Source organism: Camponotus floridanus, unplaced genomic scaffold, assembly GCF_003227725.1.
Source record: "Camponotus floridanus strain SB8 unplaced genomic scaffold, Cflo_v7.5 scaffold133, whole genome shotgun sequence".
Lineage (NCBI taxonomy): Eukaryota > Metazoa > Arthropoda > Insecta > Hymenoptera > Formicidae > Camponotus > Camponotus floridanus.
In genome coordinates this window covers 445712-461608 of record NW_020229252.1, presented here as the reverse complement: position 1 = coordinate 461608, position 15897 = coordinate 445712, and the positions used below count along the sequence as shown (strand labels likewise).

At 43.0% G+C, this 15897-nt stretch overlaps 1 protein-coding gene across 1 annotated transcript; it reads right to left on the bottom strand.

Annotated features, from left to right (window-relative positions):
• Positions 1-14708: 14708 nt before the first annotated feature.
• Positions 14709-15483, bottom strand: LOC112637125 (proline-rich extensin-like protein EPR1). The gene is made up of 2 exons (XM_025406123.1): positions 15346-15483; positions 14709-15277 (listed from the first exon to the last, which is right to left on the bottom strand). Exon 2 carries the CDS (start codon positions 15275-15277, stop codon positions 14714-14716), a length of 564 nt encoding a protein of 187 aa, XP_025261908.1. The 5' UTR covers positions 15346-15483; the 3' UTR covers positions 14709-14713.
• Between the last annotated feature and the right edge of the window lie 414 nt (positions 15484-15897).

Below are 15897 nucleotides of genomic sequence, written 5' to 3'. Positions count from 1 at the left end.
TAACTTGAAACGAATGCTTTTAATCCGAATAACGCACGCCTATACGACGTAATAACGTGAAATAAACGCTTTTTTTCAGGATAGCATGCGATGATGCAAACTTACTGAATTAACTTGAAATGAATGCTTAAAATCCGAATAATGCACGGGCCTATACGACGTAATAACGTGAAATAAACGTTTTTTTCAGGATAGCATGCGATGATGCAAACTACTGGAATTAACTAGAAATGAATGTTTTAAAATCCGAATAATGCACGCCAAATACGACGTAGAAACGAAAATTGAATGCTTTTTTCCGGGATATCATGCGATGATGCGAACTACTGAATTACCTAGAAATGAATGCTTTTAATCCGAATAATGCACGCCTATACGACGCAATAACGTGATATAAACGCTTTTTTCAAAGTAGCATGCGATGATGCGAACTACTGAAACTAACTTGAAATGAATGCTTTTAATCCGAATAACGCACGCTTATACGACGTAATAACGTGAAATAAACGCTTTTTTTCAAGATACCATGCGATGATGCGAACTACTGAACTGACTTGAAATGAATGCTTTTAATCCGAATAAACGCACCGCAATACGGCGTAATAACGCGAAATAAACGCTTTTTTTCAGGATAGCATGCGATGATGCGAACTACTGAACCTAACTTGAAATGAATGCTTTTGTTACGTCCCGCAATGAAAAATTTTCAAAATCTTTATACTACACTATATCGCATATTAAAATTCCAAAACTATATCTATATCATAATCTTTACCTACTATTGTTATATAGTAACGTCTATATATATATATATGTCCTCGCTGACAGCATATGTGTAGTACACTCATTGAAAGTCGCTACAGAATACCTGAAAATTATAGAAAATATCAATAAAATGTTATAAATATTATCATATCGTCATTACTCTATATAAAATTTCGTTATACTAGTGGAACTAACCGTAAAAACCAGCATTAGCAAATATAATTTAAATATATAATGTATATATATAGACAAAATCTAACAAAATGGACCTAACCGTTATCATTGGAAACTTATTGAATAAACTTTAATTAAAAATATTGAAAATCTTAAAGCCACAATAATGTAAAGAATTTCAAATCTAGAATATATATATATTTACAAATATCTTTCATTATTCAAACAATCAATCGTAATGAAACAGATTCGATAACGATTCATTTTGTTAACAAAAAAAAACCACAATAGATGAAATAAAAAAAAAACACAATATATGAAAAGAAAGAAAAAGAAAATATATATACTTACGTAGAATAGATTTAAGTTCTAGTTAAAGTATCGTGAAGTGTAAAATCAATTATCCTTCCGATAAGTATATATAATCCGCACTCTTCAAATAGTTAGAATATTTTCCGCCTTCATACGCGTATACTCGTACATAGATCCCCAATTTTAAGAATCTGTAAAAGGAAAACCCATCGATATAAGCCAAATCTAGTAATCCATATTTCCAGTAGAGACAAGAAACACTCTTATAAAGTAAGAATCAAAACCCTCAACGATTAACATTAATAGAATTGCTCCACAAGCCCCTTTTAAATAATTATTAACAGTATAACCTTAAGGACCTAACCATATAAAAGGAGACGCAAAGACTTGATTTACAAGCAAAAATGCTTAATACAAATAATTAATAAAATAAACTCTGCACAAAAACTAAATAAAATCGTCTTTACAATAGTGACATATATTATATTCATATAAAGCCACTCAGTAAAAATACGTACTCATTACATTACGAACAAATAACCGAGAACAAACGTACAATACGTTCAAAAGAAAAATTATAACTCTTATACATGACACTTCTAATAATAAACTCTAATACCATGACCAACAGATTTGTTGAAATAAGATTACATTTTTTAAACAAGCATAAATACCGCCTCTTATATATACATATATATCTGAAATTTTGTGTCTAACATCTCCATTACTATTTAGGAGAACTATAAGACTCAAATATCACTCAAATTATACTTTACTCAAAATATACATACGCTACCCACATATATATATCTGATCATGATTAATTCTATTACATATATTGAAATAAAATCGCTATATTGATCCTACTAACTAATTATTAAATGAGACATAACACATAGATACACCAAACGGAACAACAAAATGTACCTGTTGATCATCAACAAAATTTATAAATATAATGACTTAAAATTCAAGAGAATAAATTAAATAAAATTAAAATCCGTATCTGTTTCTATTTGATCTGTCGGATAAATAAAAGTCCCCCAACTATTCTTTATGACATACAGAATTTATTAAATAAATATAGTATGTGCTAACCAGAAATTAATAAGAGTTTTTTTCTCGATGAAATAAAATTAATTTATAAAACATTTTGTTGAACCAAAAGAATAAATAAAAATATAATAATAAGAACGTCTATGCTTATATATATATATCGTTGGAATCTTGTAGCACAAATCATAGGCTTGAACATCTCTCTCTCTCTCTCCCGCGTAAACACTCTCTTAAATGTAGATTCTCACCACTAGAAACCTGAAAAGAAAAATCGTAATTAATAAAAGGTCTATATACAATTTCCTATAAAATAATTGAAGAGGATAATGACCCTCCAAGATAATATAATCAAAATATAAAATTTCTCAATTTAACGCTGTACATTAATACTAAATTATTTCATGACAAATGTCCTACCAATAACCAAGGACATAAATTTTAATAATATTTAAATCGGACACATGCATATATTACATAACCCAATTATAAATAAATACGCGTAAGGCAAATTACTAACAATAATAGTCAATCGCCATGTTATAGAAAACTAAATTCGTATAATTAATATATGCAATCCCTTATAATATCAATGAAAATTAACGCATAAGAATTAGCAAAAGAAATAATAAGTTAACATTATAAATATGTAAAATAATAAAATAAAGGGAAATATTTACGCTTACTTATGTAATTTCTTCACGATTATCAAACCATAAATATGAAATGATTTATAAGCTTCCCTTTTCCCAATGAATATATATATATATATATATTCTCTAATAACGTGTAGAAAAAATATATAATAAAAATACAATTAATACACATACATGTACATATATTAAACACGACGATTTTTGCCCTACACGGATATCGCGAATAAACTAAGACAAAATAATAATCCCTTGAGAAATCAATGCTTTGACCAATGAGAATTTAATAAAAGATATTTCCAGCAACAGTATTCCTAAGCAAATTGTAATAAATTAGATAAAATCATTTTGATATATGAACAATCGAAATCTTAATGCATTAATCAAAATTTAAAATTATTATATTGTTACGTCCCGGAGTGTCGCGGAGCTACAGGGTAGTCGGACACGACAGGACTTGATCGCTTTTTTCGGGTCAAGCAAACCTACGCGGTTCTTCCCGGGGATACGCGCGATCTGAATAACTCGGACTTAATCTTCTGATTCGGAGCCGGTGGATTCTTCCTCGGGGGATGCAATGGGAATTATAATGCTACCGTCTTGGTTAGGGGAAAAATTCGCGGAACGCGAAAGGTAATCAATGTATTGTTGTGAGCACTCCCCGCACTCGTCACTGACTCTGCATCCACTTAATCGACTACCGCAGGAATTACAGGCGACTCCAATACATTCGCCAATTACGAGTTGGTGTTTAATTATATATGAGTATTGTTGGTGTTCTCCCGACGGCAGGGAGTAGTAACAAACAGGGCAAAGTGCGTTTCTGGTTATATCATGGGAAAATCCGCACGCCTTTTGACAATAAGCTAGGGGTTGTTCGAGGGGGGAGAAAGGGGGGGGAGTGGATAAAATTCTTAAATCCGTGATGACACATTAGGGGAAGTATGAATTTAACGCGAAAAGTGCTTAGAAAGTTGTATTTGCCGAGAAAATCGGATCGGAAAGCGAAATTTCGAAAACTGGGTCATCGAGAAAATTTATCTAGGTCACTGGGCTGTCGGATTAAATCCCAGAACTGGAAGTAGGTCACTGGGTCACTAGGTCAAAATATATAGGTCACGCGTTAAATGCCAAAGTGAAAGGTAGGTCACTAGGTCAAAATATATAGGTCACGCGTTAAATGCCAAAGCGAAAGTAGGTCACTAGGTCGTCGGATTAAATCCCAGTGAATCAAACTTTAGAAAACGCGTTTCGGGGCCGAATTAAACCGCGAATCGAATTAATTCGACGACAGGGGAGTCTCTGATGACTATTTATTAGCGTTAATATCAATTTTGTTGCTCTGATTCCACGGGATCGCGTTTTATCCGCGGCACGGCGTTGGCGATTTAATTCCGATGTGTATGAGGCGCGTTGGGATGTGTCTCGGCGCCGAAGGGTCGGGGCGCGGTCGTAAATTTTAGGAGACAAAGGGCTCGACGAACGCGTTCGAACAAGATTTTCTTACCTTCGAGAAGATTCTAGAAGTTTCCTCAGGATCGCTCGGCTTCCTGCTTGCTGCCGTGATTGATTAAGACACGTGATGCACCTCGTGGGTCTCCAGGGAGGGTGGTGGCAGGCCGGAATGGGGTGACGTCTGTATCGATGGGTGTGAGCTTCTCAGGCCACACAGTATTGCACTTCACTTTCGAATTGTTTGCAATTAATTGTTCGTATTCCGGATCTAAATAATTATCAATGATGCGCGTATAGCGATCCGCGGAGCACTCGTAATGGCGACGTAGTCGGCGTAGTTGGTTCTTTCTCCCGGCACGGCGAGTTTTAGGCATTATGATTTAAATAAATAAAAAACATTCTTGGATTTATTATTGCTTAGCTATTACTCGATGTGCGGTGGTCCTCACTGATCAAGAATATTTCAGCTATATCTGTGAGCGGTGGTCCTCTCTGACAGATAGAATAAGTCCAAGATTGCGATATTGATTATTGTATTTTAAACAATTGGATGATTCTTGGATTAATCGTAGCTTCGCTATTGTTCAATGTGCGGTGGTCCTCACTGATTGAAAATATCTCAGCTATATCCGTGAGCGGTGGTCCTCTCTGACAGATATCGATGGTCCAAGATCACAATGTTATTTAGAATTTACTACAAATGAATGCGTGCCTGGTGAGAAATCTCAACTAAATGCAAGGTAGGATTCGATAAATAATCACGACGTTGATATATCAAATAAAAGAAGAATATATTCTAGACACTGGTATATATGAGCTAATACAAAAATCTTAAAGTTAGAGTTCGACTTAGAATTTAGAGTTAGATTTAGAAATTGGAATTAGTATTAGAGTTCCGCTTGGGAGCTAGATCTTTTCGGTTCGAAGTCACGATGTCGACTGGCTGAGACTGGGCCCGCTCTGAGGTCCCTTGATTTCGGCGGCTCGGCCGCTGCGGCGGTCGAGAGTGGGGAACTCCGAGAGAGAGGGGCCCGAGATGAGCGCCATCTCTCGGCGTTCGGCGGAAGCTTATACTACTGCGGCGCCGCGCTCGGCCGCAGGATGAGGTTCGGTGTCATGGCGCGCCTAGGCGCGTGATTCAAACGCGCTAGAATGGACTTAGTCGTTTTTGCAGTGAAATTCGCGGAAAATTTAGGCGCGGGATATAACACCTCCCCCCTTAAAAATAAAATGTTGGGCCATTGCCCAGCATTTTGCGCTTAAATTTAACATGCATTTACTTAGGTTAGTTTTCGCTCTTCGCTCGCAATTTTACCTTTAGGCGGAGTTACAAAGACATACTAAAACTAAAGTTCTACCGCAATTTTACTTCTATCTTATTTCTAATCATATTATTTAGGTTTTATTCTACTCGCCGTCGACTAACAATTTACGCAGTTCGCTATTGTTCTTTTTCACTTCACTTCCTCGGGGTTTGTGGGCCAGGGGATAGAGTTCGTCCGAGGCTGAGTGGGTTTCAGGGGGTAGATTTTCGTGGGTCGTGGGAGGGCTCTTAGGGGGGCGTTGGTTTCTGCGGTCCACTCGCTGGTTTGGCGTCCCTAGGTGCAACAGCAGGTGCGTCACCGATGTCCAGACTGCTCCTAGTAGATGGAGGCTCCACCCGTATATCGAGTGTAGAGCGTAGCCATGGATGATGGTGTCCACTATTAATTTTATTAATCGGATTATTATGAAGATTCCTATTACTCCGGCGCTGGCTGACCCGAACGTAATGAATCCTTTCCATAATTTTTGTCCTGCGTTCTCCGCTATTCGATCCAGTGACTCTTCATCCAGAAGGTTTAGCATAGTTATGCTTCCTCGGGGAATTTCTCGTCCCATAGCGCCTCTTGCTATTGTATTCAGCATTGAGGGTTTTTCCATGGGAAACATTATGTGGTCTCTGAGCCTGTCCAAGTCTTCACTTGTATAGATGCCGCTAGTGGCGAGAGAGGAGGGGCTCAGGTATTTCCAGGTGGGCTTTGTTAGCGGCTGGATGATGGAGGGGGTTGCTGCTTCCTGCGGTCGCGGCATCAGTCTGTACCAGCTGCCTTGTATGTCGTACATCACCGGCAGGAATTCGTTGCAGTCTCTTGGCGTGCCCTTTTTGGTGAGTATTCTTGTTCTTGGGAGCATGAAGAATGTCTGGTTCTTGTAGCTTACTGGAATCTCATTGTAGCAATTTTCCGTTGGTCGTACTCGACATTCTACCGCTAGGCATTTTATTAGATGTAACGCTTCTCCGGCTACAACCGCGGTATAACCGGGTTCCTTCATAATCCGGTGCGCCATTTCGTCTGGGGCAAAGCTGGCTAGCGAAAGTGCGTTCTGTAGTATTTCTTTCTCGAGCGCGCACTTCTGCTCCATTATGTCTCGGTACAGCTGTGTTAGTTGAGTCTTGATATGTTTTTCTACGTATATGAATTTTGAGTTTACGTACGCGAATATGTCTAGGTTGTTGACAGATATTCGTGTGCGTATCTTAAACGTCCTTCCTCGTTTCGTTTCAAGTACAAATAATTTTGGGTGCTCCGTTGACATCAGCTTGTATCCGCATAACGTTGTTTCCGTGGTCTTCGTGAGGGCAAAGGTAGTTTCTTTCGTCGTTACCGTGTACACCGTCGGCGTATCGACGCTTGTTTGCGCGGTGAGCTTGTCAGCCGGGCCTTCGTAGAGCACATCGTATTGATCGAAGTGGCAGCTGTCCCTGGGCGTGGAGGTCCAGTAGGTTTCCGAACCGTCCTGGTCCAGGCACTCCCCTGCTAGTGCTTTGCAATGTATCCCAGAAGGCAGGATTAACTCGTTTGCGTTGCGGTCGACTACTGCTTCAAAATCTCGTAGGGTTACTTTCACGATAGCTTGGGCGACTGCGTCTTCCCAGGTCCCGTAGGCGTCTGAGTATTGAGTTCCCTTGCAGCTTCCGTCCATTCCGGTGGTACCTGCGAGGGTGACGCTTCGTATGTCTGTGCTGTTTCTTTTGAAGGATTGGAGGATGCTTTTCCGTCCTGTCCCGATGTCTATGGTTCCGGTATTCTGCAGTTTTTTGCAGATGGGCTCGTTGAGTTCGATCGTGTATTGGCGGCGTCCTCCTCGAACTATTGAGACGTGGGAATGCATCCCACAGTAATATATGGTGCGGTCGACTTCGACCTTACATTGTATCACATGAGTGCGATCGTAAGTTGATTGTTGTAATAGTTGTACGTAAGTAGTCTCTTTCTTAGGTTCTATATCGTCGACGGCACATTTGCCTATGTCCAAGAGCGATAAGGTGGTGATATTCAGTCCTTGTCCTCCGCAATCATACCCGATGAGGCAGTACGATGCAGCAGGTAGCGACAGGATCAAGGCGGTGATACAGAACCAGTGATCCATGGTGAATGCGGCGACCTTCACGCTTCGGTGTCTGGCGGAGTTATAGTCGGTCCTCCGTCCGGCTTCCGTTGATATGGTGGTTCTGGAGTGGGGGAATCTTCCGTGGTGGGGGCGTCGTGGGGCGAGTGCTTGAGTTTATCTACATGTACTACACGGGTTCTGGTGGCGCTAATAGCTAGTTTTACATTATGGTTCTTACGAACTTCTAAAATTCTATAGGGGCCTACGTACTGGTCCCCTAGTTTCCCTTTGGAGGGTTCTCTAAGGAGGTATACGCTATCGCCTACCTTAACGTTACAAGCCTTAACTTTACGGTCATAATATCTTTTGGATCTCTCTTTGGCGCGTGTTAGGTTTTCGCGTGCGATGTCTTGTGCGTCTTTAATCCTATTAAAGAGTGTTGAGAGATATTCGGTATAACTTTCGTTCGTTGTGTCTGTGATAGCGGGGTCGCTCGTGGGAGTTCGTGCCATTTTACCGAACACGAGCTCGTGCGGAGTATACAAGGTGCCTTCGTGAACACTTGTATTGTATGAGAGGGATGCGGGTTTTAAGCATTTATCCCATTCGCTATTTTTGTCTACAAATTGCTTCAGGTATTCCCACAAGACTTGGTGCGATCTTTCGACTGAACCGTTGGCTTGTGGTCTATACGCTGTGGTTTTATAGTGTTTAATCTTAAATTTACGCGCGACGTTTCGCATAAGACTATTTAGGAAGTGCAGTCCTTGGTCGGTCAGGATTGCCTTGGGAGCTCCGAAAATACATATAAATTCATTAGTGAGCGCATCGGCTACTTCTATGGCTCCGGCGCGTTGGAGCGGTATCGCGAGAGAGTATTTAGTTAACAGGTCCTGTATAGTAAGTATGTAAGAATTGTTTGAATGTGTCGTTGGTAAAGGACCCATGATATCCATGGAGATTTTGTCGAAGGCGGAGTCAGGGGTGTCGGTAAGTATCATAGGTTGTCGAGTTTTTGTTCTTACTAATTTTTTTAATTGGCAAGCGCGGCAATTCTTTATATATAATTCAACGCTCGCTTTTATTCCTGGCCAATAATATCTCTTTTTTATGCGGTTATACGTCTTCGTAACACCCTTGTGTCCGCCTACGGCAGAGCAATGGTTCTCCGAGAGAATTTGCTGTCTGTTTCCTTCTGCTGGTATGGTAATATCATTTTTACAAACGAAAATTTTAATTCTGGTTTCGCTCAGGATTCGAATAATTTGCATGTATACTGTTTCCCAGGATACATTATCAATGTTGCCTCTGGCAATAGAGATCGATTGTAGATCGAGTTCGGTGACGACGTCTAGCAAGGAGTGGATTGTTTCCTTAATAATCTCCTTTTCCGTTATTCCTGACACTCTATCTTTGACGATTAAAGATATGATTCGTCGCGAGCCATTCCGGTCGACGCGGGCTCTGCCTAGTGTCGCGTCTCTAATTAAAGGTAATGAATTCGTTTCTGCGAGCATGCGAGCCCCTTGGTCGATCGGGATGCCTTGCTGCGTAGTGAAAATAACAAGGTTATCGCGTCGCGTGGTGAAATTGTCGGGGATCGTTATTATGTTAGGTCCCGTTGGATTTCGTATAGTGGCGGGTTCGTTCGGGTTTTCGAGCACTTGTTCGTCGTCATCGGACTCGGAGCTACTTTCATATTCTGTGTCGCTTTTGGTGCCGAGTTCGCTTTCACTGTTTGCATATTCTTCAGCTTCGTTTAGCTGGTCGCAGGGCAAGGTCGGGGGTGTTTTTTCCGCATTGGTCGGCGTGCCGCTTTCGTTAGTGCCCGGTTTTGGCACTGTGGAAAATAGAGATTCATCTGACTCGGGTGACAGAGGTTCATTTTCGAGGACTAGGATTTGAGAGTTTCCTCTGGCGGATATAGGGATGGGGTTTCGCGAAAGTGCGTCCGCGTTTACATTAGTCTTTCCCGCTTTGTACGTTACCTCATACTCGTACTCGGCCAATTTTAAACGCCAGCGGACGAGTCGAGAGGTAGGATCCTTTACAGAGTGTAGCCACACGAGTGGCTTATGATCCGTCACTAGCGCGAACTTTCGTCCATATAGATAGGGACGAAAGTGGTTCACGCAATACACAATAGCGAGAAGCTCTTTCTCTATTGTGGAGTAATTTTTTTCTGCGTCATTAAGCAAGCGTGACGCATAGGCTATAGGTAAATCTTTTCCAATGGTTCCCTGACTTAGTATCCCGCCTATGGCGTATCCCGAGGCATCGGTTGTGAGAACGAAGGGTTTGGTAAAATCGGGATACTGCAGGACGGGTTGCGTGCACAGGGAATCGCGGAGAGTGGTGAACGCTTGTTCCTGTTCTGGGTTCCATTTGAATTCACGATCCTTCTTTAGTAATTCCGTGAGGGGGAACGCGAGTTTGGAAAAATTCGGGATAAATTTACGATAGTAGCCCGCGAGGCCCAGGAATTGTTTAATGTTTTTTGCATGCTTTGGCCTGGGGAAATCCCTTACTGCGCGGATCTTTTCGGGATCCGGTTTTACGCCTTTGTCGCTGATAATGTGGCCTAAATATCCGACTTCTTTTCTCAGGAATTCACATTTGTCGGGCTGCAGTCTTAGGTTGGCTTTCTTTAATCTCTCCGCTAATTTATTGAACTTGAGTTCGTGTTCGCGTAGGGAGCTCGCGTATAACACAATGTCATCGAGATAGACGAAGAGCTCGGCTCCTTGCAAACCCGATAGGACTTGGTCCATGAGTCGTTGGAACGTTGCGGGTGCGTTCTTCAAGCCGAAGGGCATACGGTTGAATTCGTAGTGCCCGTGGGGAGTGGAGAACGCGGTTTTCTTCGCATGCGTTTTATCCATAGGTATTTGGTGGAAACCGGATGCGAGATCGAAAACGCTGAAATATTTTGCACTGCCTAGTTGATCCAGTATTTCGGCGATATTTGGTAGAGGGTACGCGTCGCCTATGGTTTTTTCGTTTAGCGCGCGGTAGTCTATCACCATGCGCCACCTCTTGTTACCCTTAGAGTCGGGTTTTTTTGGGACTATCCAGAGAGGGGAGTTATAAGGGGAATCGGATGGTTTAATAACGTCGTTATTTAGGAGTTCAGTGATTTGTTTGTTTATTTCTTCCTTATGGATTGGTGGGAAGCGGTATTGTTTTGTGTTGATGGGGTGTTCGTCGGTCGTGGGAATTTTGTGTGATATGACAGCAGTGTGTTCCAGCTTATCGGTCGGTAATCGAAATAGGCTGTCATGGTTTAGGATTAGTTGCGATACGTGGTTGGCTTCTTCTTGGTTCAAATGTTCTAAGCGAAGCGAGTCTCGGATAGCTTGAAGTCGGACATGATTTTCCGAGATTGGTTTGGCAGAAACCGCCAGGATTCCACTGGTTGTGTGTTCGGCTTCGCTTTCAATGAGCGGGTCGCTCGACGCGGTCTCTATCTCCTGTAGCTCGACCGTCGGTATGGTCAATTTCTTGTCCGTATCGCCGGAATTCACCGCGTGTAGGTATGCCTTACCGTTTTGGTTCGTCACTAGTGCTTCTCCCAGGTAGACATCCTTGCAGACGCTAAGTCGCGGGATGTATCCTGTCGTGACTCCCGGGTTTCGTATCTTGACATAGAAGGTTGCGCGTGATCTGGCGGGTATAACGAGAGTCTCGTGCTCTGCAAAAGGTATCTGGGTTCCTTTCCACGAGACGTACTTTTCTTTCAAGTGTATGGTTGAGGCTCCTCGGAGGAAATCGTTCCCTAGGATACCTTCTTGTGGTATCGGGAAGTTATCGTTTACTACGTGTAGTTCGAGAGGGTGGCCTTTGTATTGAATTTGTATGGACCCGATTGTTTCGATCTTACCTTCTGTTATGCCGCTAAGGTATAACTTGTCGGTGTTACAGATCTCAGTTTCGGGATGTATGTTTCGTCTTTTGACGAGATTAGGAGAGGCGCCCGTGTCTACTAGAAAAATGGTTTCTTGTAGGAGCCCGTCAGCGGCTAACGCGACGGTGGGAGCGCTTGTGAAGCTTTGTGGATGTAGAGTGGCTATTCGGTGTTCCCAACGGAAGTCGCTTCGATCGGGTTTACCGGGCGTATTTCGCGTGTCGGGGGCCCTTGGCGAGTATCGCCCGTCGGTCTCGCGGGGCCCTGCAGGTTTCCCTGGTCGTTTTGCCGGGCATTATTATAGGCGCGTTTACGGCACTCATCGATTTCGTGCCCGAAATTTTTGCAATATCTACATTGCTTTTGGCTCGTCTCCGGGCGGCTTGCTGTTCTCGGGGGAGGATCGCGCGGTGTATTGTTGTTAAAGGAAAGGTTACTACGCGGGTACTCTTCTCGCGGTCGTTCCGAGTATTGAGATGTATTACGCGGGGTTTCCGCGCGGGGATAACCATTTTGCGGGTGATCAAATCGTGGGTAATTGTGCGATGGGCGATCGGTGCGGGGGTAATTTGTTCGCGGGCTTGTCGCCTGGTTCGATCTAGGTTCACTGTATCGTTGTGGTGTGGGGGGTGCGTATGCCCTCCTGTTGTAGTTTGCGTTTCCGCTCTCATGATTTTGTCGATCGCGTGTGCCGAATCGAGTCCTGTCCAATTCCTGTTCCTTCGCGATTGATTTCGCGGCCGAAAAGGCTTCAAAGGGCTTATATAATAAAGGCTCTCTCCCATTTGTAACCGATATTCCAATGGTAGTCCTTTGCAGAATGATCGGCCGGTTAGCAAGTTTATTTCGGCTTCCGTAGCAGGTGCCACGGTTCCGCTTTCGCGGCGTTCGGCATCGAGTATCGCGGCGCGGAGTTCTTTCACTCTGCTAATATAATCTAGAATGTGTTCTTGGGGTCTAAGGTAGATCATGCTCAATTCACCGCGGTGTTGATCTATCGTCTTTTTAGATCCAAAGGCGGCGTTTAGGAGGTCGATCAGTTGGGTTATATTGTCGCAGGGCTCATCTTCTACGGCACTGTAGGCGCGCCCGCGTAATTTATTAATTAATAGCTTAGTGAGGTTCCTTTCTGCTGAGGGGGGTATTATTTCCTTGGCACGGCGGCATGCCTTGTTAAACTGGGATAATGGGATATTATATCCGTCGAAGCTGGGGACTGAGTCCGTGGCTTCGCGAAAGGAGACCTTAGGGAGATGTGTCGGCCCTAGCGAGGGATCGTATTGGTGCTCGTAGGAATCGCGAAAAGGCATGCCTTGTCCAGAATGTCGCGGTGAAGGTTGAGCTTCTCGACGAAGCTGATCGAGTTCTCGCCGCAAGTGTTCTACTTCGCGCAGTACATCGTTGTTCACGACCCGCGGCCCGTCGTTGATCGCGGTGTCTGCTTTGCGCGTTTCTATATTTCGTTCCATTTCTTCGCGGTATTTAATGAGATCTCGCACGTTTCTGTCGTATTCTTCGCGCTGTTCCTTCAGGAGCGCGGCTTCCTCCTTCAGTCTTTCGTCCTTTTCGTTAAGTTTGATTTGTATCGTTTCGATTTCCGCCTCGGTCAGCGGTTTGCCCGTGTTTTTTCCACTGCGAGTATCCGGCATGTTAGAATGAATTCTTATCCGAGTTTTTCTCGTATCCCACCGCTGTCACCAAATTTGTTACGTCCCGGAGTGTCGCGGAGCTACAGGGTAGTCGGACACGACAGGACTTGATCGCTTTTTTCGGGTCAAGCAAACCTACGCGGTTCTTCCCGGGGATACGCGCGATCTGAATAACTCGGACTTAATCTTCTGATTCGGAGCCGGTGGATTCTTCCTCGGGGGATGCAATGGGAATTATAATGCTACCGTCTTGGTTAGGGGAAAAATTCGCGGAACGCGAAAGGTAATCAATGTATTGTTGTGAGCACTCCCCGCACTCGTCACTGACTCTGCATCCACTTAATCGACTACCGCAGGAATTACAGGCGACTCCAATACATTCGCCAATTACGAGTTGGTGTTTAATTATATATGAGTATTGTTGGTGTTCTCCCGACGGCAGGGAGTAGTAACAAACAGGGCAAAGTGCGTTTCTGGTTATATCATGGGAAAATCCGCACGCCTTTTGACAATAAGCTAGGGGTTGTTCGAGGGGGGGAGAAAGGGGGGGAGTGGATAAAATTCTTAAATCCGTGATGACACATTAGGGGAAGTATGAATTTAACGCGAAAAGTGCTTAGAAAGTTGTATTTGCCGAGAAAATCGGATCGGAAAGCGAAATTTCGAAAACTGGGTCATCGAGAAAATTTATCTAGGTCACTGGGATGTCGGATTAAATCCCAGAACTGGAAGTAGGTCACTGGGTCACTAGGTCAAAATATATAGGTCACGCGTTAAATGCCAAAGTGAAAGTAGGTCACTAGGTCAAAATATATAGGTCACGCGTTAAATGCCAAAGCGAAAGTAGGTCACTAGGTCGTCGGATTAAATCCCAGTGAATCAAACTTTAGAAAACGCGTTTCGGGGCCGAATTAAACCGCGAATCGAATTAATTCGACGACAGGGGAGTCTCTGATGACTATTTATTATCGTTGTTACGTTTTGAGATTTCGTTGTTACGTCTCGATCGTAACTTCTCACGTATTTATTTGTTACGCAATTGTAACTTCTCTCTATTTCTTTTTCAGGGCAACCTGCCAAGCCGGCTATACCCTAGGACGCCGAGAGACTAAGAATCTTTTGCGCTTCTTTCAGGAGAGGGATTGACGATGGGAAATAGATTAGGTGCGTTGAGCCTGACCCAATTTATCCTTTTTTTTGATCTGTTTTCTTTTATTAGTTTACTTCCTTAGAGCTTTACAAATTCTTTATTATTGTTATTATTGTTATTATTTGACAGTTGTAGATAGTGTATATCGTTATACGTATAGATGTGTGTATGTAGTTAATGTTCTTCTCTATAGCATTTCTAAGGCGATATCTAGATATGGTTATTATTCGCGGTTGTTGAAGAAATTATCTCGCTGCAAGTATTCGTAGATCTCGATAAAATCTTCGTCTGTTAGTCCTGCGAGGGGTTGGATACTGCTTGGTAAGACTAGGTCCTCTGGTTCCGGGTAGAAATTTGGTTCAGGGGGATCCAGAACTTGACCTGGGTTGGATGGACCAGCCTCAGTTTCTGTGCTTTGTTCTATGGGTCTTCGTTCTTCCGGTATGGAAGGAAGATCTTCCGGTGTCCTGACCGGCGAGTAGCTGGGATTAGATGAATCCTGGATGGGGGAGTAATTGGGCGATGGCGGCCTGGCTCTGGGCTGTTGTTCCTCTTGAAGAACCGCTGGAGGGTTTCGGGGAGGACGATAAGGGTATGCGCGGGAGGGCGCGAAACTACGCACTGGAGAGTACCTTGTTACTCTGCTTGTTAAGTCGTTCTCGTCGGCAAACAACTGACGAGCTGTAGGGAGCCTAAGTACCGACCGGGAGGCACGCCTGCGGCGTATACCCGCGGCACGGAGGGGAATTTCGCGTCCAACGGAAGAAGTTCGGCGGGGGTTAACCATCTACCGAGGGAATACGACTATTTAGTATGTTTGATGCGATTGATTTAACACAAAAGGGGTTTACTTACGATGATGCGTAGAAAGGTACCTGTTAAGATGAATGGTTTTATAAGGTAAATGTAGTCACAGCAAGGTGGTTCATAGAGTTAAGACGAATAATACGGCTTAACGGATTATTATGAGATAAACGAATGTAGATTATGATGGTATATCTCACTCGTTCTCATATCATGGTTGAAACGTTCGGCTATATACAATTCATTGGGGTACAGCAATTAATGATTTATTTAATATATTTTGAATTTTTCAGGGGCATGCGGTTGCACCGCGAGGTCCGGAGATTCAAGGATACAGACAAGGATACGGGTAAGAGCGGCTGGCTTACTTCAGATAAGTATAAAATTCATAAAATGTTTTCGATAGTTAACTTGTAAGCCAGTGCATTAATTCTATTATTTCGACAGATCCTCTAGGAGCGAGTCTTAGATTCTGAGTCTAGTATCGATGTGCAAGACGTCACGTCACAGCGGCACAGGATCCACGGAGAAATTCTTGCAAAGAAGCTCTCCGTGAAAGCGGCAGAGGAGTAGAATTTGCTACTCAATGCACATCGAGTGACT